The sequence below is a fragment of the Protopterus annectens genome, chromosome 8.part0 (assembly GCF_019279795.1).
Source record: "Protopterus annectens isolate FY-2018-M chromosome 8.part0, PAN1.0, whole genome shotgun sequence".
NCBI lineage: Eukaryota > Metazoa > Chordata > Ceratodontiformes > Protopteridae > Protopterus > Protopterus annectens.
Window position 1 is genome coordinate 1914076686 of NC_056741.1, and position 25235 is coordinate 1914101920.

Genomic DNA, 25235 nt, shown 5'->3' on the forward strand with positions numbered 1-25235 from the left:
AATACATTATACTCACTATATGAAAATGTGTTTAGATTTATTAAAAGATGACAGAGTCTATGAATTAGTGAGTGTTAATAAAGTAGAAGAAGTGAAAAAGAAATTATGTACATTTGTTACAAAAGGGCTTGAGACTGGGTTATTGGACTGAAGACGATGTTTTGAATAAACTTTTATGTGAGGATTCAGGTGAAGCATATTTTTACTGCTTACCTAAGGTTCACAAGAGTTTGTCAGACCCTCCGGGGAGGCCAATAGTCTCTGCTAGTAATTATTTCCTACGTAATGTGGAGATAACTTCCTTCAGTAAAACTTTATGAAGAATTATTTGCTTGCTTTCTTATATTAAGGACTCTTGATTTCCTTGACAAAGTAAAAAAATGTTAGGTGGTCAGAGGGAATGTATTGGATGACTCTAGATGTACAGAGTCTCTATATGAACATCAGGCATGAATCAGGGATGGAAGCTTTGAGTAGAAAAATGGAGGATAATCCATTAACTCATGTTTTGAAACTAGTTAAATTTAGTTTGGAAAATATTTTTATTTTGAAAATTAAATGTGTACCATCAAGTACAGGGTACAGCAATGGGCTCCCCCTTTGCACCCATGTATGCAAATATTTTTGTGGGGATTTTTGAAGGAGAGTATATTTATGCTAATATGTTTTATCAAAAGATATGTGAAAATGTACTTCGGATTTATAGATGATTTGGTTTTCTTATGTGATGGGGTAGTCAGTTTGTACAACAATTTATAGATGAAATACAACAAAATAGGTTTAATATAAAATTTGATGGTTTACAATATGGGGAAGAGATAACATCTGTAGATATAAGACTTGTAGGGAGACCTGGTAGAGGTGTCACTACTAGTGTATATAGAAAATTTTATGAAATTGATCAGTTTTTAATGGGGACAAGTTGTCATCCAAAGCACACCCTAGAATCACTTCCTTTTGGTGAGTTTTTAAGAATTTTGAGATTGAGCACAGATTGAGGTTTTTGAAAAAGAGTTGGTAAACACTGGAGTTATGTTTAAAAATAGGAAATATGAATCCAGAGTAATAGAAAGGGATATGTTTCAGGTTCAGGATTTGAGATATGGAAGAAAAAAGAAATGGAGAACAAATAGTGTTACCATTAATCGTGCAAATTATGATAAGGATAGTTTTTTCATAGTTATGAAATATAACACTGGAGTTATGTTTAAAAATAGGAAATATGAATCCAGAGTAATAGAAAGGGATATGTTTCAGGTTCAGGATTTGAGATATGGAAGAAAAAAGAAATGGAGAACAAATAGTGTTACCATTAATCGTGCAAATTATGATAAGGATAGTTTTTTCATAGTTATGAAATATAATGTTTTAAGTGAATAAGTATATTAAAGTATATATTTTGCATTATTGGGACTATTTGAGGAGATTTAGTGAGTTAGAAGGGGGTGACTAGGGATAGGCCCATTTTTTTCTTATCGAGGGAGAAACTTGAAAGATATGATAGTTCACACTAAATTTCAAAGTCCTCGTATTAATATATAATAACTAGGAAATAAAGGCATGGTGGCTTGTAAGAGATGTATATGTTGTAAACATATAGTGAAAACATTTTTAAAAATTAATGGAATTTCTTTTAAAGTAAGTGGAGATAATAATTGTCATACAGTTGGGGTGGTTTATGCAATAAAGTGTGTTTGCAACTTGTTCTATATAGGCCAAAGTGAAAGGGCCTTTAAAATAAGGCTGCTGGAACATCTGAGAGACATCAAGGCAGGAAAATTAGAAAGTCCATTGGCCCAACATTTTAAAATCCGTCATGGGGGGGACCCTGAAAGTTTAACAGCAACAATTTTGGAACAAGTACACGGGGTGAATGAATTAGATCTTAAAAATTGTTGTACAAAGAGACATTATTTATTTTGAAATGTAGGACTTTGAAACCTAATGGACTTCATGTAGATTGTTGTTGGAAAAGTGTTTTGTGATGAATTTAGTTTAAATTGATTTTTTAGCATTTGTTTTGAGATGAATTAATGATGCATTTATAATTGCATAATTTAATTGGTGTGATTTAGGACTGCTGGGGGTGTGTGTGTGTGTGTGTGTGTGTGTGTGTGTGTGTGTATGTATGTATATATATATATATATATATATATATATATATATATATATATATATATGTATATGTATATATATATATATATATATATATATATATATATATATATATATATATATAAATGTATTCTGTGTATGGTTGTACTCCTTGAAGGCTGTTTTATAGCCGAGGCGCTAGAGATTTGAATAAACCTGTTTTTTGGCTGCAGTGTGGTTTTCGTTGTGTTGGAGCACTTAATTTTGTGCTTTTGTGTCGTGGTGTGAGTTTGCCTAGCACCCTCTCTAGCCCGTCTTGCATTACGTATCTCTCACCCTTCAGTTTTTCTTTGCTATGCTGTTATTTTGGTCAGTAGAAAGTGACCTTCGCCTGCTTTTGAGAAAATACATATGTATTTCTGTTTACCTAGGCTTTAATGAAGCTCCCTACTACAGATGAAGGGAGGTGCTTCTTAGCCTTTCAGGCCGTTTCTGCTGTTCAGGCAGAACTCCAAGCCAGTCAACCTTCAGGTTTCAGTTTAAAGCCAGCTGTGTAAACTGTTAAAACCTTTTCTTCAAAAAAAGATGAAGAAAAGTTTGTCAAAGAAGAAGGTTTATTTTGAGCTGTTTCCATCTGTTACCATGATCCACCTCCCACTGCTAAAGGACAGTCTTGTCTAAAACTGATGATTAATAAATCTTCTCTTTTTACAGTGGATTCAGTGAAGAATCCATCAGTTGTTGTTGTAGAGTCCTGTTAACTTCTCAGAGCTATTCAGAGCCCACCTGTTCACTCTGTCTGAAACTATGTGCTTGTTTAGGTTGTCTTTATTTTATCCTATAATTGACTATAATAAGCTGGTAGAAGCACTTTATAGGTTTGAGGCCTGAGAGTCCAACGCCACATCCCCAGTCCCCTCAAATTTATGAAAGCAGAGTCATTCTATTTTTTTTGCCAAGAGCTGTTTTTTTTTTTTCCATTGGCACCAGTGACTCCAGCACTGGTGAACCTGTTAGTTTCTAATAAAATTTTCCCACAGCTTTGGCCATATCTTTGTTGATGACAGCTCCACCAATGTTTCTCCCACAAATGTCAGAACTTTCAGTGCAATATTTCCCAATATTAGGTATTTCATTACTAATTTACAATGTGCCAGTGCTTATTGCTTTTAGTGAAGTAATTCCTGGCATTGGTGCTTCAAGTGTGTCCTCTCTCTGGCTCCAGAGCTAGTCAGAGTTTCTGGTAGCAGGCATTGGACTCTACAGAATTTTGTTTGTTTTTCTGCCTCAGCAACTGTTTATCAAGCACCACTTTACACCACTTTTCATCCTATAAGGGATCCTCCTAATTGGTTGTTACAGTGGCAGGCTTGTAAGCTTGCATCTTTATCTGAACTCAAGACCTCTCCTAGGTCCTCCTTTTTCCAGCTAAGGAAAATGCACTTGGACAATGAATTAAAAAGAAAAGACCCAGAAAGGCCCTGGCTAAGACTAGATTTTTTTTTCTTATTCCCCCTTTAAGTCTGGCCCAATGCTTCCCGTACCCGCTGCTCATTTGGCTCACCCCTCTGCAACATCTTACTAATATACTGACCCTAACTCTAAACCAATACCTTACCTTGGCAAAAACCCTGTATGTAACACTACTGCTATGTGAAACACTCTGGCAGACGTTACATACAGTAGCATCATGCACACAATACTAAATCTGTTCCCTTTGCTAACCCTTGCTGTAGTTGTAACCCACAAATACAGGGACATTCGTAACCTTGATTCCAGAACTTTTGGTCTGTCATAAATTTCTGTCCTTTAAAAATGTAAGTCCAAACATACCTTACACACACACACACACACACACACACACACACACTGGATCTTCCTTTCAACATTTCCAGCATTTGAGTAATAAAGAGAAATGCTGGGCAAATTTGCTAAAAGCACCATCTATGACTGACTGACAGAGTGAAGTGTGTTCATATATATACTTGTGTGGTACATTTCACATTAAATTATCTAACCTGTCCAATCCTTGTCCAAGTAAATACACCTGGTGACAAAAATGAACATGTTAGTCAAAAAACCTCCCCAAGCTCCAGAACACAAACATAGAACCCAATAATTGCTGCTGCTGCAAGCCCGGTATGGTAAACTAAACTCCTGTATAATCCAACTAAACTTAGGAGATCCCTGTGCTAACACTAATTTTTTTTTTTTTTTTGGTTAAATTAACCTTAGCCTTCCAGCCCTTTTCTCATAGCTCCAATTCACAAACTGAAAGCATAAAAAAGCAAATATGTACCCTTATTTTCCCAAATCACTTGTAGCTTATAAAAAAGTAATTAGTCAGACAAAATCAACAAGTTAAAAAAAGCTATCCTATTATACAGTAACCTTTGAATTTGCCACTAAAACCCTTTCATAAAACCTACTTGGTACTATAGTTAGTTACTATATGTTTTTCCACCAAGGAAGTGATATGTAACTGCCCCTGTAGTTTGAGGACAAAATGTTGGTTATTGGCTTTGTCCCTCCCTTCTTTGTTTATTTTTTTGTTACTTTGTTTTGTCCTTTTCTTCTTATTGTGCCAGCTTAGGTGTTGTGTCCTCTTTTTCAGATTATTTTGCATTATTGTAGTACATTTACCATTTTGCTGTCTTCTGTGATAATTTAATGAGCTGACATTCTGAATCATTGGTGTGTGTTCTTCCAAAATGATCTTTCCACTTGATATTCATTTTCTCTGGGTATTTGTACTTCATGAAGTAACTGTTGTATGTTCTGGATCAAAAGAATGGAATTTCTAGCATGATGAGACATGCACTTCTTAACTGTTATCCTGTCAATACAGTTGACCATCTTGCATGAACTGATAAGAATAAAAAGAGGGTACATAACTGCAATGGATTCCACCCACAAGTTTTGCAGTTTCTGCTTATAATTATTGCTCTTCACTGTCAGCTGATGGTTTACTTTGATAACTGTTCATCTGATGTCATTTTCATTCATTCCTCAACTGATGGGTTCAGATCTGATTCGGCTTCTTCTTCCAGATCTTCGAATCCTAGAATTCTCAACCTCTTTGAGCAACTCCTTTATCCATAATGCCCCACCAACCTAACGTAGCTCAGATCTTGTTTGTCAACATTAGGTATCAGATGTGGATTCTTAGCTCTCGAATGTTTTTGAATGGTCTTCAGACTTTTCTTGTTGTGGTTGTGAGTTAATTAAGTTTTTTTATATATTGCCTTTCTTCCTCCCTCCCATATTTTAGTGTTCTTGACCAATTCTTCCTTCCCTCTTTATTATCCATTGCAGTTGTAGTACTTCTCTCATTACCATTGCTGGTATCCTTTTATACTCTTTAGAGTACTAAATCTACCATTATTGGTAATTCTTCCTTTTCTTTTTTCTTCTTTCCTTCAAAAAAAGTCTATATAAATACATTTTTTTTCTTATAGCTTTTGCTGTTTCTTAGTATCTTTTTGTGTTCAGCAGCGTGTTGTTGGTAGCAGTTTTAAGATGTCAGACAAACCCTCGGTTTAAAACGTGCGTTTCCTGTGGGCATAAGATCCCAAATTCTGATGCCCACAGGAAATGTTTGTATTGTCTGGGTCCAGCACATCTTGTTGTTGACTGTGCCATTTGATCTGGGTTTAATTGTAAGGTCTTGACTGACAGCAAGAACAAATGAGGTTTGCAGGGTCTCTTGCCCACTGCATCTTCCTCTTGGGTGGCTGAGGCTCAAACCCCCTCTAAAAAGACAGAGAAATCTAAAGTTGACACTCTTACTAAGGACAAGGAGTCCCAGAAAAGTTCCCCAGATTGATCCTCAACTTTAGCTTCAGCTCCTTCAGCAAAGCGTCCTGCTGAGATTCATAAAAAGTCTGGTCATTGGTTTTGGATCCGAGAACTCCAAAACCAAGGTCTCCTCAGGTTTTTTACCCCGCCGCTTCTATCAAATCTCATTCCATCCAGACTCCCATCTCCCCTCTCAGAGGAATTGCTTTGAAGGCTTTCTAAGCCTCCTTCCACTACGTCTTCACTTTGATACTGCAGAAGCCTTTCAGAAGCAGATGTGGACAGGATGATTATGAAGTTCCTTGGAGCATAGATACAGATGGGTTTCTCCCAGCTCTGATCCCTTCTGGGCTGGGAACAGTCTGAATATTTCCCATCCAGTAGCTCCTTTTCTGATCCATACTGCTGTTTCAGTGCCATCTGATCCAAAATCCCTGGGGTGGGGTCTGTTTTTGGATCCAAAGACTATTTGCTCTTCGACTCTGATGGTTCCCCTAAGCTGACCTGCATCAAGTGTATTGGAGCAGGAGGACGCAAGGCATTGATGCTAGATCTGGGGGCTTGGAGTCCACTCCAAAACTTTCGGAGCGGTCTCTTTTCCTCAGAGCCTTTGCACTGGATAGTTCAGGTCCAACTCCCTCATTGGCTGGAGCACTGATGGGGTTGCAGGAGCTGACTATCCCAGAGGTTCCAGCTTTGGAGCCTTCAACACTTGTTTCTCCTAGGCATTCTGCTTTCAAGTTTGTGGAGAGGGTTTTCTCCATTTCTAGAGAACATCATTATCGGATCAGACACCCCTTCCTCATCCTCTTCTGTATTCTGAGCCTCAGATAACCTACAATGAACAGAAAAACAGAACAGACATTATAGCAAAGTTATGAAGTCATTTTTAATGCAGGTAGAGACTAACGTTCATGTTGATCTGTAAAATTAAAAATAATTGACTATGTGTAGCTGTAATACTAAACATGCATAGTATCGATATAAAAAGGGAAGGCCCTGTCTAGGGAGTAGCAACTTATGGACAGAGAGTGTTATAATTGGGGGAAAGCGCCATAAGAAGAGCATTTGCTCGAATACCCATTGTGGGATATGACAGGAAGTTTAAAGTATTTGTGTACAGCTAGAACGTTTTTTTTATGTTCTGGGGAATTAATGAACGGAGAATGAAAAGGGATGGCAGCATAATAAGATTAAAAAATATTATAAATCAAGAAAGGAAATAAAAAAAAAGTTCTCCACAAATGTTACATATCAAGGAAGCATAACATCACACAAAGATTTAGTAGGATGTACAATAAGTGGATTACAAGCACAAGGGGAGAAGGGCAGAATTTTAGCAGAGTACCAAGACATGTCACTTCACTTTTTGAACTGGAATGTAAATGGATTAGACAAAGTTAAATATCTCTTGTCTCTTTACTATATAAGAAGGGGAAATATTAGCTTAGCACACCTTGAATAAATAGAAAGAAGTAAAGCAGGGATATGGATCAGAAGAGTTGGATGGTCGAAGGAGGACTAATAACAGTAATAATGAGTAATTCAGGTCTAGAAATTTAATGTATTAGAGATTGACAAAGTAGATATTTACTTTTGCAGGGATTGTGGGGCAGCAATAGAATAACATTAGTGAACGTTTTATGTCCTCCTTGTAACTTGTAGGCAGGATTAAGACAATTAAAATAAGAGATAGTAGAGGCACACCAGGGCATACTACTAGTCGCAGGGGACTGGAACCTTGTAACAGACAAACCAGATGTAGAGGGGTCCCTAGAAAAATGCACCTAACAAAAGGAGGAATAGTCTTGCTCAGGCATTTGGTGGCCTGATATGGTGATGCTCTGAATAGAGAATTTACATTTTACTCCGTCAATTCGGTCTAACCTTTCCTTTGTTTCATGTATCAACAGAGCACAGATATTTAGTACACAGTATAAGTACCCATGCCATATTGCTGTCAGATCACTTGTCAGTGGAAATTAAGATTAAAACACCCAAAGTAATAGAAATGGAAGGACAGTGGAGAGCAGGAGCAGGCTGGTGAGATCACCATGGGAAAAGGGAGAAATTAGTCCACTTCCTACAAGAGGGAAAAGTAAATTTGAACTTGAAAGAGAAAAATGGAATATAACTTTGAGATGAATATAGGAACTGTTTGAAATGCAAACTCAGAATAATAGAACAGGAAGAGTGGGAAATGAGAATGTGGCAAAAGAGGAAAGTAGCAGAGGTAGGAGACCTCTAGAACAAAAAGAGGGAAACAAATAGAAGACGAGCGCAGAAATTGGAAAGAAAGTGGCTTGAGCAGCAGGGATTGGAGCTGAACAAAATGTATGTAGCACTAAAACAAATATATTTCATGAATTCCCCAAGATTTCAAAAAGCATTATTGTTGAAGGTAAGAATAAAAATAAATAAAATTAGAGATCCAAAAACAGGCGAGAGAACCTGAGACCCAAAAGCTATAGGGAAAGTCTTCCAAAAATGTTATGGGGAGCTGTACAACATAAAAGGGGAGAATAAAAACTGGAAAGAGATGTTTGAAAGTTTAAAGTTTCATAGAAGATATTGAAATGAAAAGAGTTACTGAAATATAAGGGGATAAGATTCTTAGACCAATAACAACCAGAAGAGAGAAAGCAACATATAGAGAAACAAGCAAAGGGAAAAAATTTAGGGTGGGATGGCATTTCGATAGAAATATGGAAAATATCTGCCAAGACAGTGATACTGTACTGGCACATATTTAATCAAGTAATGGAGCAGCAAGAAATACCAAACACTTGGAAGCAAGTGGTTATATTGGTTACATTCAAGGAAGGGAAGGATTTATTGACACCAGGTCGTGGTCCAGTAGCATTATTAAACCATGACTATACGATATTTGCAGGTATTACAGTAGAGAGGTTGGCAAAAATATTACCAAACCTAATAAATCAAGACCAAAGTTCATTTAAGGTAGACAAATGTTTGACAATATACATTTGGTAAATCCAGTACATCATGTGGTAGAACAGCAGCAAAAGCAACTTTTAATAATACGTTTGTATGCAGAAAAGGCCTTTGACAGAGTAGACTGGAAATACCTCTGAGAAATTCTGTAGATTATGGGATTCCCCAATGTTTAATACACCTAATTAAAAAAATGTATATTGGCTCGGAAGCTAGAATAAAAATCAATGCCAGACTAATGGAAAAAATGCAACTAGGAAGGGCCACTAAACAGGGGTGTCATCTCTCTCCCCCACTTTTTGCATTATATCTAGAACTACTAGCAAAGAAAATTACGCAGTTTGATGTAAAGGTCTTGGCAGGAGGGAGAAGACAATATAAAATATCCATGTTTGCGGACAATGTTATATTAATGTTAACAGATCTAGACAGGGATATTTATAAGCTATTCAAAATAATAAGACCAGGATGGCTGGATACAAAATTAAGAATGGTAAGGCAAAAGCAATAGCAGTGAATTATATACCACCTAGACTAGTACAGACTTTCCCAAATTTATGGGGCATGTCAAACTAAAATATTTAGGGATTTGGCTGGCTATTCAATCAAGAGACTCTGTGGTAGAAACATGGAATGAGATGCTTGGCAAAATTAAGGGATTAATAAAGAAGTGGGAAGCAGTAACTTTGGACCTAGATATGTGAATACAGGCATTAAAAATGTTTGTGGTACTATATTTGGGCCAAACATTTCTGTACACCCCGGAACTACAGAAATGGAATGACTTGAACAACCCGATTTAAAGGCTTTTATATGGAACAAAAAGAAACCAAGGGTAATGTGGTAAGAGAGTTTACAGAATTAGAAGAATATCAGAAGGTGACATGGATAAAACTAATAGATTACAAAACAATAAATCCATTGCAAATTTAAAGAATTAATACAGATGGAAGCAGAAAAGATGAAAAGTGATGGTGTAGAATACTAGGGAAAATTGGCAGGACAAAAAAAAAATCAAAATATCAGAATAATTTAAGAAACCTAATCAATAAATGTGTTAGGACATGAGCAAATAATTGGTTGGAAATGGAGCTGTACCCTGTAGGATTAAAACTATCCAGTCTGGATGCTTGGAATGACCTCAAGTGAGAGTGTTCCTATGGGAAAGGAGCAATAAACTTCTGGGAACATTTATGGAAAGACATGGGAATTATGAATTGGATAGAGCTTAAGCAACTATATCAAATAAAATAAACTGGATAGATATATTACCAGAAATTAATTCAAACTTTAAAAGAACATGACAAAAAGACACAGATGGAACACACAAAAAGACCTGAATTAATACGATTACTGATGTAGGTGAAAACGATAAATGCAACTCCAGAAGTAATAGTGAGTAGAACAACTGCAGCATTAAGTGAGGGTAGAGCAGGAAAAACACAGAAAGAAAGGATTAAAGACTGAGAAAAGAATCTTGAAATAAGTAATTTAAGAGCTCATTGGGGTGAGATGTATTGAACGATAAAGAAACACGAGACGGGAGGTTTCAGGCTTTTGACTAGAAATGCCTACACAAATATGTTTACACTCCAGCAAGACTATGAAAAATGTTTCCAGGGGTCAGGGAACCATTCTGGAGATGTAAACAACAAGAGATGTGGGCAACTCCTAAACATATGTTTCCCTATACCTGTTTACAAGGGTTTCACACTAACCTCAGGGGAACTAGGTAATATTGCAGAAAAGCTGGACACCAAATCCAGCTGACTTCTTGCTAAGCTATGCAAGACCGTAGCAAGATTAGATACTATCTACTAGCGTTAGTGTGGTTGGTAGCAAAAAAAAAAAAAAAAAAAAAGCAATCAGAAGGAGATGGATGGAAGTCAACTGTATCCCCAACAATATAACATGTAAAGAAACTGATGATAGAAATAAGTAAGCAGGAGTTTAAATCCGTAGAAAAAAAGAGGCCTAAATATAAGAAGAAATGTATTATTTGGCAGGAAGCAATGGCAAAATTAGAAGAGAGAGTAAATTAGGAAGAAAATGTAGCATGAAGGCCATTGGAAAAAGGAGAGCAATGGAGAAGCAATAAACTAGATTTCAACAGAATAAAACAAATCAACTGAAGGGGGGGCACACTACAGGTAAAATAGAACGTCTCATAAGAGGAATTTATCTGTTTCTGGATTGTACCCTTTGTATAATGAGTTTGACAATAATAAAGATAATAATGAAGCAGGGTCAATCATTGGAAGTATATAACCAAAAACAATATCATGATTAAGATTTGGATACATTGACTTTTTCTTCTAAAAAGACCAGGCATGGGTGCGATTAACAACATTGTCAGGGTTTTGAAAAATATAAAAAATGTAGCAATGATCTGGTAATAGGGTGAGTCTGATGTATAAAACTTAAAATGGAAAGTTAAAAGAGGAAAGGGGGGGGGGTTACCCACCAGAAAATGAACTACTGAAATTAGTACTGTAAAGTATTTTGTAACGAAGGTAACGTGAATAAAGCTGCTTTAAAAAGAAAAAAAAACTTTCTTCAGATTTCCTGTTGTGTGATTATTTTCAGCAGATGATAATATATTCCAGCTTTATTCTTCGCTTCATGCAAGACTGTGTACAAGTTGCAGAAGCACCGTATATCATATACACGTGCTTTTTAAATGTATTTTTTAATTCCAAATTTGTTATTTTAATATCACATATAGTTTACCAGCAATCATTTTACAGATACTTGTGTTCCATTTTGCCCAATTCTTTGTTACTGTCTGCACTTTGAGTAAAAGGTAGTACTTTAGGCTTTGCATTTATTTTTGAGCATCTTCACCAGGCTCTACATTCACTAAACTGATTATTACTAATTTTTGTCACATATCTTCACAGTATTTCATCTGATGTAATTTTCATTCCTTCCTCAACTGATGGGTTCCAGATCTAACTCTGATTCGACTTGGCCACTTTTTCCAGATCCTCGAATCCAACTCTCAATCTCCTCCCTTTATCCATAATGCCACACTAATCTAACATACCCCAGGTCAATTCACCATCATATCACTTCAGATGTGGATCCTTCCTTTCTCAAGCTATCTGGTGTTTTCTTCTAAAAGTAGTGGGATTTTTCTCTATTTGCCTCTTAATTTAGGTTATTCTTTGAGTTTTCTCACCTGTCCTCTTACTTTCTGGAGTTTCTCAGTTTCTAACAGTCTGGTAATTACTTCTTTCTTCTACCTAATCTCCGACATTATCTTGAATACCATTGTTGGCACATTTGCCTTTCCTTCCACTGGCTCCAGGGAGTTGGGATCGACTCCGAAATGATTGGAGCTGTCCTTGCCTCTTGATGCTTCGGTGCTGGACAGCTCAGGTCCAACTCCATCTTTGGGAGGCTTCAGGGATTATTGGCATGGTGGACTTTGGCTCCAGTCCTGCCAGCTTTGATCTCACCTAGGCCGTCTGTCTTTGAGATTGTGGCGAGATCCTTCTTTTTGACTGGAGAGAGGACATCCTTGCCCCCTTCAGATCCCATTTTTTTACCACCTTCGACTCTTAGTTTCTGAGCCCATCGCCTCTATTCTGTTGGGACATGCAACCCATTTAAGTCTCCAGTTAGTCCCTCAGGACTCCCCTGTCACTTACTTACAGTACTTCCAGACCATCCCTTTGATGAAGTCCCTTGGAAGAGAACATGTAGAAGGAGACACTTAGATTTGCCTCAGGAATCTCTCACGAAGGACACCGACTTCAATGAATAGGATGGGTCCCCCAGATCTCCCCCTGAGGATGTCTCCTTTGAGGAGAGACAAGACCAACCACTTTCTGTTTTAGAAGTTCATCGGTCACCCCCATCTCAGGAGGAGTCTGTGTGCCTGGAGGCTTTTAGGTCTGTCCCAGCTATATCTCGGGTGACTTCCCCTGGCTGATGAGCTAATAGACCTTGCTCTCACGCCATGCATGGATGGAGCCATATACTGTGGAGCCTATCCTCAAGCACCTAGATAAAATTTTAGCCACTTCCTCAAAAGGACAGAGCACACTGGAGTAAAGGGGTACTGGTAGATGCCATGGTTGTGGCAACAGTCACCAAGAAAGGGCTCGTGAAACAGAGCTCATCTGTAAATGTCAAATTTGGTAAGTGCTTTTATGCTTCAGTGACTTTTTGGCTCTGTGGTCATTAAATTATCTGGTACACTTTCCAAAACCAAAAAAAACACCAAAAACTCCAATAAAATGAAGAAATAAATGATCCAGGCAATTAAATTATCTGGTACACTTTCCAAAACCAAAAAAAACACCAAAAACGCCAATAAAATGAAGAAATAAATGATCCAGGCACCGCCAGGTTCACACTTCCTTATTATAAAACTGTGAATTAAGCGCTTTTGTCTCTGGCAGTGGAGACTTCATCAGAGACGTGACCCACAGAACCAGGGTTCCCAGGACTGTTTCTCAGACAAAACCCTACCAGCACTGCTGAAAGCTGGTCTGGCTGCTTCCTCTCTGGAGGCAGTCAGATGGGTGTTTATCTCTGCACCATGAAGCCTGAGCATCCATTACAAAAGATTGGTGGGCACAGAGAGTTATATCTAGAGGTTATTTCATTCCATTTTCCCAACTTGCCCTCAAAAATGAAAAGACTGCCCGATGTTCCATCCAGTCCAAGAGAGGTGGCAGCCGTAGAAATAGAAAAGCTGCTAAAAAGCATCATCCAAATGGCCCCCAGACCAGATGGGATTTAGTACCTACTCACGATTCTTTTTAGTATCAAAGAAGAAAGGGGACTTTAAGTATTCTGGATCTCAGCAAATTAAGCCAATATTCTGGATGGTCACATTATAGTCCATTTGCCCCTGCTGTGAACAGAAGATTGGATGTGCTTGATTGATCTTCAGGATGCATGCTGTCATATCAGGTACTCCAGAAGATATCTGCTGTTCTGGCTTGTGGTCAGTCACTACAAGTTCAAAGTGCTGCCCTTTGAACTTACCACAGTCCTCATGGTGTTCACCAAATGCATGGCGGTGATAGCAACTGATCTGAGACTGCTGGGATTGAGTGTTTCTGTACTAGATCAATGGCTCCTAACTACCCCAACCAGCCATCTGCTTGTACAATCAAGGGACTATTTGCTCCAGGTGTGTGCTCGCCTAGGCAATCACGGTCAAGTACAGCAAATCACAGTTCATACATTTGCATAATCTTGAGTTCATAGGTGCTCATCTAGATGTGGTCAAACAAATAGCATCTCTTCCTCCAACAAGAGCTCAGATACACCGATTCCGGGTCAAAAATGTGATCTTTTTCTTCTCTTCCAGCATGACTAATCTTGCAAGCTTTAGGATCCATGGCAGCAACAATTACTTTAGTTCCTTTGACCAGGTTTCATATGCAAATCCTGCAGTCGACTCTTATTGTGCAGTGGTCTTTCTTTTCTTCAGCAGTCCTTTTTCGCCTCAGTCAAGATCACTCAATCTTGCAAAAAATATCTTCATAGGTGCCTTCATTTGGATGAAGTATACCAAGGCCATCCTTTTGTTCTCCCCCTGCCCATGGCCAAGGTTACCACAGACTATTCTCAGCTGGGGTGGGGGGACATTTCTTGGAAGAAAAGTATAAGGTACATGATTCCCAGAAGAGGCTAAGGTGCATATCAATGCCCTGGAAAGGACAGCAGTCCTCCTAGCTTTGCAGGCCTTTCAGGATACTTTCCTATCTGGGGCCATTGCTATTCAGACAGACTATGTCTGTAGTCTGGTACATCAACAGACGGGGAGGAACCAGGTTTTATCTGCTATGTTGAGAAGCATTGAGAGTGTGGCAATGGGGATCTCTTCGGGTAGCTTTCTTGTAGCAACCTGTACCAGGGAAGATCAATGTGATTTCAGACAAACTAAGCAGGTCCATTCTGATGCCTCCCAAGTGGTCTCAAAATGTCAGTGGCAGAGAGAATTTTCCTCTGATGGAGCCGACCATCCTGCAATCTTGTTATTAATCCCTTCAACTGCAGCAGATTCTTTGTCGTGGTCCCTCCACCAGGGGAGTCACCTAGAGATGCACTAGTCCATGATTGGCCATCTGTTTTTTCTCTACGCTTATCCCCCATTACCTCTAATCTCCAAATTTCTACAGAAAGCATACTGGTTGAAGAGCACCGTTATCCTCCTTGCACCTTTTTGGCCTTGTCCAATTTGGTTTCCCTACCTGTGGCAGCCCTTCTGCATTCACTCTGGATACTGGACTCCACTTCAGATCTCCTGTCTCACCTGACAGGGATGACTCATTTGGACATAGCATGCTTCAAGCCACTGATTGCTAGACAGCCCAGGCTTTCCTCCTCATTCTGTCATATTTTATTGTCTTCTCAAAAGGCATGTACTAGGAACATTTACAGAAGTAATTGAAATAGATTTTCATAGTGGGCCCTTAAGAGAGATTCAACCTTTTTTTTTCTGCCCCTATACCAGCTCTACTTTAGTTTTTATCTTTAATTTTCAGTGAAGGGGCTAGTTTCTTTATTAATGTGCAGTTGGCTGCCATTTTTCTTAGCTTATGATTATGCAAGGCCTTTCTCAAAGGCGTCTTCTTGCTTAGGCCCCCCAGTAAAGTGTTCTAATCCTCCTTGTGGTTTTACTGTCCTGCTTCAAGGTGTGACCCAAGACCCCTTTGAACCTTCAGCCAAGGTAGGTCTGATGTTTTTGTCCTGAAAAATTATTTTTCTAGTTGCTAGATGTTTAGTTAGATGAGTGTCCGAACTCCAGGCTCTTTTCCTTAAGCCTCTTAACTTGGTTTTCTACAAGATAGGGTTTCCTTATGGATCAACCCATCAATTTTGCCCAAGGTGGATTCTGAGCCTGATGTTAACCAAATTTCTCTAATAAGGCAGAGTACATGTTTCATCTTTTGGATGTGCACAGACAACTTTGGTTCCATCTCCATCGAACTAAAGATTAAGATGATTGTCTTTGCTTAAACCCCCTAGAGCTCATTCCACAAGGTCTGTGGCTGCTTCTTCAGCTTTTTGTTCAAGAACATCAATAGATTTATGCTGCTGCCACTTGGCCCAGTATTCATACCTTTATTGCTCATTACAAATTGGATTCTGTTTCTAGGAACAGAGCTACCTTTGGCTCCTTAGTACTCGGAAATTTCCTTCCATTTGGACCACTCAAGGTTCCTCTAGCTGGAGACTCTGTCCCATTAGTTGAGGAATGAATGAAAATGACATCATCATCAGATAAAGGTTATGTACTCCCCATAATGATACATCTGTGTTGTCTATTTTCATTCTTCCTTAACTTCCAGCCCTCCTAACCCCCTTTCCATTTGCTCCTGGAGATATCCTAAGGGATAATACTTCGGGAACCTCTGTCCCTTGTTTGAGCTCTAGTTCTCTGTCTTTCATCTGTTCCCTTTTAGTATTAACCATGGTTTACTGAGCACAGCAAACTTGATCAGAGGTATGTTGGGTTAGTGGGGCATTATGGGTAAAGGGAGGAGCTTGAGAGTTGGACCCGATGATCTGGAAAAAGTGGCAGAGTTGGATCCAGAACCCATTAATTGAGGAAGAATAAAAGTGGACAACACGTGTACCATTATGGTGAGTACATAACTTTTTTTTTTTTTTTTACCTCAAATGACAACAGCCTTTATTGTTTTAATTTTAATTGCTAATTTGGGCATAGCTTAATTGGTCTAGTGGCCATTTTAGAACATTGCTGTTTTAGTTAAACTTGTGAGAAAAGGTAATGTAGTGCATGGAACACCACAATTACAGCAGAAAAACAGGGAAAAGGCAAACTTGTTTATCTTCCTGATGTCAGAAAGGTAATTAAGCTTTTTATAAGCACCTCGTGTTTAGATTGGGTCTTTTGCTGAGGTTTGCTAGTGGACAGAGCCAGCCAGCAAAGAGCAGTGGCAGAGGGTAAAACGGTTTTAAAAACTGTTAGATATTTTGCTCTGTAATGCATATAAGCAGAAAGTGTGGAAAATTGTCTAACATCTTTTGAAGTGCTTTGTTCTTCAGAGGGACTCTTAGTTTCTGCCTGCTGTCTGACAGAGCTGAAGAATTTTTGGTACTTGTGTATTATCGCAACCAGATTTCAGTAGGCGCAAAAATCGTTATGTTTTTGCGAAATGAGGTCTGCTAACCTAAGAAAGGGTGTGTGAAGTCTTTAGTACTATTCTTTCTGATTGTTTTTCACATGGGAAGAGGAATAACATTTAAATTATTCTTTCCGGGTAACGTCCTTTCCCGACTTATAAGCAGGACTGCTGCTTCTCACTCATTGTTACTGTTCGAACTCATGCAACTCACTGCATTCCCTACAAGACAACCGGGCCATTTGAAATCTGTTTGCATTCACACACTGTAATGTGTGATTGATTCACACACACAGCTCCCAAATGTAACATTCAGCATTTACAGCACCTCTTGGAAGTAATTTAAGTGGCTACTGCCAGTAAACAACTTCAGATGAACAGGGCAGTCTGTGTGAAGTGGGATAACGTTTGACACCCCAGCCACTGGACTCCCGCCAGGGAGAAAGTCAGCAGTGCTTGAGGAATTAGTGCACCCTTAGTCAGTATTTGTTGCAGGCACCTTTGGTTTTCAGGCTTACTGGCCCTGAACACTCAGACATTTGGAATATTCCTATGTAACTTCCCTTTGCTGAGGTTGTAATCAGCAAGGCAGGATTTGTGATGCAGCTTAGCATGGTGGAGTTCACTGAAAAAAAATGACACACCACTTAGGAGTATAAAATTGGCCCATTATTCTCGTTCCTGCCTCAAACCCTCAGTGAAACATTACTGCTTACTTGCCTACACACCCTTTTACAGCTTAAGAGACCTCTTTTTTGTACAAACATAACAAGTTATGTGACTTCCGAAATCTGGTTGGGATAATACATAATTACCAAATTTTTTTTGCCATGTTTCAAAGGCTTGAAAGCCTGTAAAACACACTGTGCTGCTACACTTTTTTTGTGACTGGTAGTCCATGAAGCAGGTAAAGCTCCATGAACTACCAGTCATTATGATTGGGTCTCACCCATCATAACCATTATTATTTGTTCTTGACATGGAATTTACCTCTACACCTTTACTGTCAAGATGGATTTCTTAGCATCCACCTCTCAAGCATATAAGTTGGTTAATACATTAGGCAGAGCTCCTTGCTAACACTCTTCAAGAGAAACCTTGACGAGTGGATGGGAAACAGAAAATTTACCCTGGAGATCAATTCAGTGGCTGTGCTGGACAGAGGCACAGGGAACTAATCTAAGTGGGGGGGCGGCGAAAGCCAACACAATCTGGCTAGGCTTATAAATGCCTTTGGGCAGATAGCCTAGTACCTACCTATGAACCTTTGAACACTGTTTTGGATGTTTAATCACTGTTAGCTTTACTATATGTTGTTCTTTGATTTGCTGCTAACTTCCCTGGTCTAGTGAAGACTAGTATTTTTTTTTTATTTTCATTGTAATTTTACACCAAATGACAACTATTTTTACTGGATTTGCTAATTTGAACACAGTTTAATTGGTATAGCATTTGAGGGTCATTTTTTTAACACTGCTGTAGTAGTTGTCTTGTGAAAGATGGTAATTTTGCTGCAATTTTGGACATTTAATTTCTGCTGGTTTTGCTATAAGTTGTTCGTCAGTTGGCTACTTGAAGTTTTCTTGCTTTATTTATATTGTTGTTCTGTGTGAGCCATAAGGAAATAGTGGGAATTGCAGTGGTTATGCTAGAAATGATCTTCCTGATCCATTTGCGTAGTTACAATCTATGAATCTATAAAAAAATGGATATGTTTAATATGTTGGAGTTAGATGTATATAAATATATAAAATCTTGTTCCTTGTCAGTAGCGAACATATATTACATGAAAATTGTTCCCTAAGTCATTGTACAAGATTTTATATATCCAATGCCAGACCCCTACACCTTCTATATTAAATATAACCTCCAAAATAGAGTAAAATGCAATACAGAACTAAATAAAATGCTCATCTGTTAAATGTACAGTGCCAAGAATGCAATTCATTGCAACCACTGTAAGCACGTTAATTAATTAATTTCATTTCATTCATTCATTCATTCTCTGATAACTGCTTTGTTATTTAGGGTCGCACAAAACCAGAGACCTATCTTTGCAAGTAATGGGTCCAAAATGGAAAAATTATCTTATCCAGGACTCTGGTGCATGACAAACCACATGCCCACAATCATGCAACAAGCATGCATGTATATTTATGGTCTGTTTAATGCATCACCAGTTCACCCGATAATGCATCCTTGTGATGTGGGAAGAAACCAGAGAAAACTCTTGTAGACAGAGGGAGGACATGCCGATTTCATTTGGAGGCACACCAGCCAGAAAATGAACTAGAGAAGCAAGGGCTTTAAGTCGGTAATGCTATTTCACTGTATCACATGCTGAAAAGTCAGTTGTCCTGATTTAATACTGACTTGTGACTATAATTGTCCTTATATTCTCACCGCATTTGTTCACAGTTATGTTTAAATTAGTTGATACATAATCTTTTGAAGATTATGCATGTTCATTCCAGTTTAAAAATGCAGCTAAGCATTATTCTGTGCATAGAATAGCATCTTGCATTCAAATATATTGTATTAGAAGTGTCAGAAGTTGTTGTGCCAGTAACCTGCTATATTTTCTCTTTCAGCATTCCAGATACAAATATTCAGTTCTCACACTTTGCACTCTGCAAGCAGACTAGACAAGGAAACCATGAAGCAACTTCAGATAAATTGACACTTTCCGTATGCCTTCTGCCATTACTCCTGAGCTTCAATCCTTGCCCCCAAAGTCCTGATCATGCTTGTTCCTATCTTTACTTTGAAGCTGAATCACAAAATAAATCCCCAGATGGTGACAGTGGGAAAATATGATGGGGTGCACCCTTGTTTAACTGCTGCAACGAAGGCTGGAAAGGTAAGAGAAAATTTGCAGTGGGATTGCAGGTAGGTGGGATATGTTTGATTCTTTATTAACTTGTTTGAGAGAATGTGCATAATTTGTCTTGTGCTAAGTGTGTAAAGTGTTGTGTGTTCGAAATTTGGAAAAGCTTGACTTGGAGCAAACTAGTACAGTTTATGAAAATATTTTGTCTTACTTGTTTCTAAAATGTTGGGTACTGTGTTGAGCAAGACCAGTTTCTAAATAACTCATTCCTGGTGTACCTATAACCAGCAGAAGACTGTACAGAAGTAAAATTACACAAGGTGCCAATGTTGCATTTGTGAATACATTGCTACAGGTGGTAGGTCAGACAATAAATGACAGAGGTTAACATTTTGCAAGTGCCTTATAAATGACAAAGTTTTTAGAGATCAGTGAATCTAATATCGCTCAGAGCTGACTACAATAGCAATAATGGACTAATGTAAGTAGTATTTGGGCAATGTGACAAACCAAGTTTACCAGGTTGCTCATTGCCCTATAAAACTTTGCCATTCTAGAATGCTCTAGCTGTTTCCTACAGGAACAGTGCTGTTATGTATTTACTGATCCCAGGCTGCTTTAGTATTATATTTTTGAGGTAAAAGTTAAATCTGAAATTGTAAACCTTTATTTATCCTTTACAGTTAGGACCTCGGTTCCATCCTCGGAACCGATATGGCCATTTCCCAGCTCACGCAAGCCAAAAACTCTCAGCTAAGAACCTATCCAGAATGCCCCTCTCCTCGATACTCCAGATCTCGTTTGCCGCATTCCTAGTCAGACGTGTTGGCCATCTCTCTCAAGCTGAGTAGTAATTTGTTGATGTGAAGTTGTTAATCTTGCCGATTATTCTCACTGATGGGTTGGAGCCGATCCTCGGCTCCGACACGGCCGATAGCAAGCTCAAGGTTTGCCAGTAGCTCGAGACCAGCCCCTTATCCCACCATGCACTGCTAGAATTACCTCAGATCTAGTTTGCCGTGGCAAGAGAGATCTCGGTTATCCAGATAGCTCAGACCATTTTAGAAACAGAATTAACAGCAAGTTTTTTAAAAGTTTTCCTTTTTGATATATTTATGTAGTGTGTGTTAGTTCCATTATTTTTAGATAGTTTAGACAGATTAGATAGTTTAAATTGTTTTAAATTAGGGACTTGTTGGCTTTTTAGTTTGTGTGGGCCTTTAACCCCTTTTCCTACTATTAATCCCTTTAGTAGTTAGGTTTTTTTCTGTGGGACTCTTAGTCCCATATTTTTATTATATTTTTATTTATATATTTTTATTTATATATATGTTACTGTTGTAGATAGTGCCCGGGTTGGGCTTAGTTGTTTGTGAATCTATTTACTGTTTTTCTCTCAGTATGTCAGAGGATAGGGAGAAATCCCATCCCAAATCGGGTTTTAAAAAATGCCCAGATTGTGGGGAGAAAATGTCCATCACTGATGGACATATTCAATGTGTCTACTGCTTGGGGGCCAAGCACCTCCAAGACACCTGTAGCATTTGTCACTCCTTCTCTTCAAGAGTACTTTTGTAGAGAAGGAGGAAACCTATAGACAGAGAATTGCTACAGCAATCTTTTTCAGAGGTTTTGAATAGCCATGAAGGTGCTAGTATGTCTTCCAAATCTTCAAAATCCAAGTCTTCAGATAAGGTATCCAAAAAGGCTACAATTTCAGAAGGAGGGTCATCGGTTCCACAGTCATCGGAGCTGAGTGTACCTTTGATTCGGAGCCAGCTCTCAGTATTGGAGCCGGTCTCCGAAGTTCCTTCTTCACCTCTGCTCCAGTCAGCACCTTCAGTGCATTTAGCTAAGTCTTCAGTCAGCCTTTCAGATTTGGACATGGATCGGCTAGTGCAGAAGCTTTTACAGGAACCAGGACTTGCCAAATTGTTGTCAGCCCCGACCAGCTTGTCGGTGCCGAAGACCATGGAACCAAACTTGTCTGCTTCTCCTCTGGGCCGTACTGGACTCTCGGAGCCGAGGGAAGTCGAACTGATGGTGGTCGGACCCTTGGAGCCGATGTCCGCTCTGGGGTTATTGGCTCCATCTACTCGGATGTCCTCGGCACCGACCGAGGGCTCTAGCAGCCAACGCTCTCCAGTCGGGTCCGTGGAGGATAGTCGCACTGACTTGTCCATGCTGACTCTCCCTCTTGCGGCTTCGGCTCGGATGAGCTCGGCTCCTACCTCAGGCTCGGAGCCCAGGGTTTCTGTGCTGGAGGATCGGATGGTACTCTCGGGTCCGTCCACTACTCCTCATCGGAGCCATGGTTCCTTCGATGCTATGAGGAGAGTTTTGTCTCCAAAGACAACATCAGCATCGGTTCAGCTTTCCCTCTCCCCTCAAGCTCCTGTGTCTACTTCTGCATCTACCGACCCCTCTAAGTGTAGAGATCCGGAGCCTCAAATACCCCCACAGGGTTTCCCCTGCTCTTCTGAGACCTCCGCAGATGCCCCCACTGAGGAGGTGCTCGGAAAGAGACTGTGCAAGAGGAGGCACTTAGACTCCCCACAGGAGTCTTTGATATCTGACACGGACTTAGATGAGTTAGAAGGGTCCCCTCGGTCCCTCTCTGAGGATATCTCTTTTGCAGAGATACTAGAGATCCTTAGTCAGAGGGGCGACTGGCAGTCCAAGACTCCTACTGAGAATGAGTCTGTGCTCTTGAAGGCTTTTGGGTCTCAACATTCCACTTCTTGGGTGTCTCTGCCTTACGATGAGCTCATGGATCTGATCTCTCGTAAGGCGTGGGAGTCACCGGAGGCCATGGAACCTGTCCCTCTTAGACCCAATAAATTCATATCTGCCCCAGTCGATAAACCTTTTTTGACAAAAGGGAGTGCCTGTGGATGCCATGGTGGTGGCTGCAGCCACCAAAAAGGAAGTATCTGAGATATCCTCTTCTATCCATCCCCCTAACAGAGATTCTAGGGTTATGGATAAATATGGGAAGCGCATGTTTAGTTCAGCGACTTTTTCTCTGCGATCACTGAACTACTTGACCCATTTTACAAGACTACAGAGAGATCTCCTGAAAGAGCTAGGAGATACTCTCCAGGGTACAGTAGCTGCAGGAGTGGCCGACAAAGTCAAAGCCCAGCTCGCTACCCTTAACTCAGTAGTGAACTCGTCCATGCGTCTCATATCCTATGCAGCTGATGGTTCGAGTAGAGCCGCTAGTTCGGACATTGCTCTTCGCAGACAAGCCTGGATACGTCTGTTCCTTTGCGGAACCCTTCAAGTCTTCTTTTATTAATACCCCATTTGATGGCTCATCACTGTTTGGGCACAAAGTAAAGGAAACTTTAACCTGGTGTGAACAGGAAGGCAAGACTTTATCTGCCATTGGGGTCCGCTTTTCCACTCCTACTCGGCCCTACCCCAAGGGCCCTAGAGGGGGGAAAGATGTGGTTCTGAAAAACTCAAGCTGCCTTTCACGACACATGTAGTGAAACCCCCTCTAGAGGCAGAGGAGGGGGTTATAACGGAAGACGCCACCTCCGTGGCAGAGGGGGTCCACAGCAACAGGGTGACAGGAGTCGGTTCTCCGGTCAGTCCTACCAGCGCTCCTGAAAGTGGGCCCGACTGTTCGGCTCTCGAGGCAGTCGGGGGGTCACTTGTCTTTGTACCCAGAAGCCTGGATAAACATAACATCGGATACTTGGGTACAAAGCATCATTTCCAGAGGATATTTCATACCATTCTTTACCCCTCCCATTCCTATCAAAACAATCCCAGATGTTCCACCCAATCTTAGGGAACAAGCAATCGTAGAGGTCCACAGATTGCTAGAAAAAGAGTCATCCAACCAGTCCCAGCAGACCAAGTCGGATTCAGAACTTACTCAAGATTCTTTTTGGTACCAAAGAAAACAGGGGACTGGAGACCTATCTTGGACCTCAACAGACTCAACAAGTTCGTAAAGAAAGAGAAGTTCTGAATGGTCACGCTTTAGTCCATTCTTCCTTTTTTAGGGAAAGGTGATTGGATGTGCTCCATAGATCTCAAGGACGCGACTATCACATAAAGATGGACAGACGCTCTAGAGATCTGCGCTTCCGGCTGGGAGCCAATCATTACCAGTTTTAAGCCCTGCCCTTTGGTCTCACTTCAGCCCCCAGAGTGTTCACCAAATGCATGGCAGTGGTCACGGCTCACCTGAGGCATCTAGAATTCCAGGTGTTTCCATACTTAGACGATTGGCTCCTCACTGCTACCACCAGGCATCAATTGACTCAGGCAACACAATACACTCTGACACTCTGCCATCAATTAGGCATTATGATCAACTTCGAAAATCTGCCTTATCGCCATATCAGCATACCGTTTTTATAGGAGCAGAGTTAGATGCCTCAACCACCACTCTACGTCTCCCCATCGAAAGAGTCTCCCTTCACCAAAACGTCAGCTCGCTGGTGTCAAAGAACAAAGCTACAGCAGCAGAGGTATTGAAAGTACTAGGTTTGATGGCGGCAGCAATCCTGGCTATACCACTCACAAGGATGCATATGCGAATCCTTCAATGGCTTCTTTTCACTCAGTGGTCTTACCAGAAACTACCAATGCACAACATAATTCTTCTCACGGATTCTTGCAGGAGAGACCTTCGGTGGTGGTTGACGTCTCTTCATGTTACAGTAAGGAGACCCGTTGTCCCCCCCCCCCCAGTAGCCACTGTGACCACGGACACTTCCCTGATAGGGTGGGGGGGCATTTTCAGGGAAAGACTGCCCAAGGCACATGGACAGATCAAGAATCACATCTGCACATCAATGTTCTAGAGCTGAGAGTGGTACTTCTGGAGTTGCAGTACTTTCAGGACTCACTCTCTCTCTCTCTCTAGGGACTATTGCAATTCAGACCGACAATATGTCAGTAGTCTGGTACTTGAACAAGCAGGGCGGAACCAAGTCTTACCCCCTTTGTCGTGAAGCCCTCAGGGTTTGGCAATGGGATGTGTCATCCCAGCATTTTCTGTTAGCAATGCACATCTCGGGGAAATCCAACGTCATAGCGGACAAGCTAAGCAGGGCAGTATTACTCCCTCATGAGTGGTCTCTCAATCAACAGGTTGCGGAGTTGATTTTAAGCAAATGGGGGCAGACTTGCTGCGACCTTTTTGCTAGCCACATCAATTCAAAATGCAGAAGCTACTTTGCCCTGATACCACCTCCCGGTCATTCCCAGAGAGATGCACTTTTACACGATTGGCCCCCGGGTCTCCTTTATGCATTTCCACCCTTCCCATTAATACCCAGATTTCTACAGAAAGCAAAATCGCTGGGAAGGAAGGTTATACTCATAGTCCCCCTACTGGCCTCGACAGATTTGGTTTCCGTTTCTTCACCATCATCTGTTGGAGGATCCATGGATCCTGGACCCAGTTCCAGACCTTCTGA

At 40.2% G+C, this 25235-nt stretch overlaps 1 protein-coding gene across 1 annotated transcript in view; it reads left to right on the top strand.

The window, feature by feature from the left end:
- The window catches only part of BBS2 (Bardet-Biedl syndrome 2), a 1992563-nt gene that overhangs the window by 76467 nt on the left and 1890861 nt on the right, over positions 1 to 25235 (top strand). Inside the window, exon 2 of the mRNA XM_044079541.1 lies at positions 19553 to 19821. Within this exon, the coding sequence (XP_043935476.1) occupies positions 19705 to 19821 (117 nt within the window). The 5' untranslated portion in view covers positions 19553 to 19704. The remainder of the gene's footprint in view (positions 1 to 19552; positions 19822 to 25235) is intronic.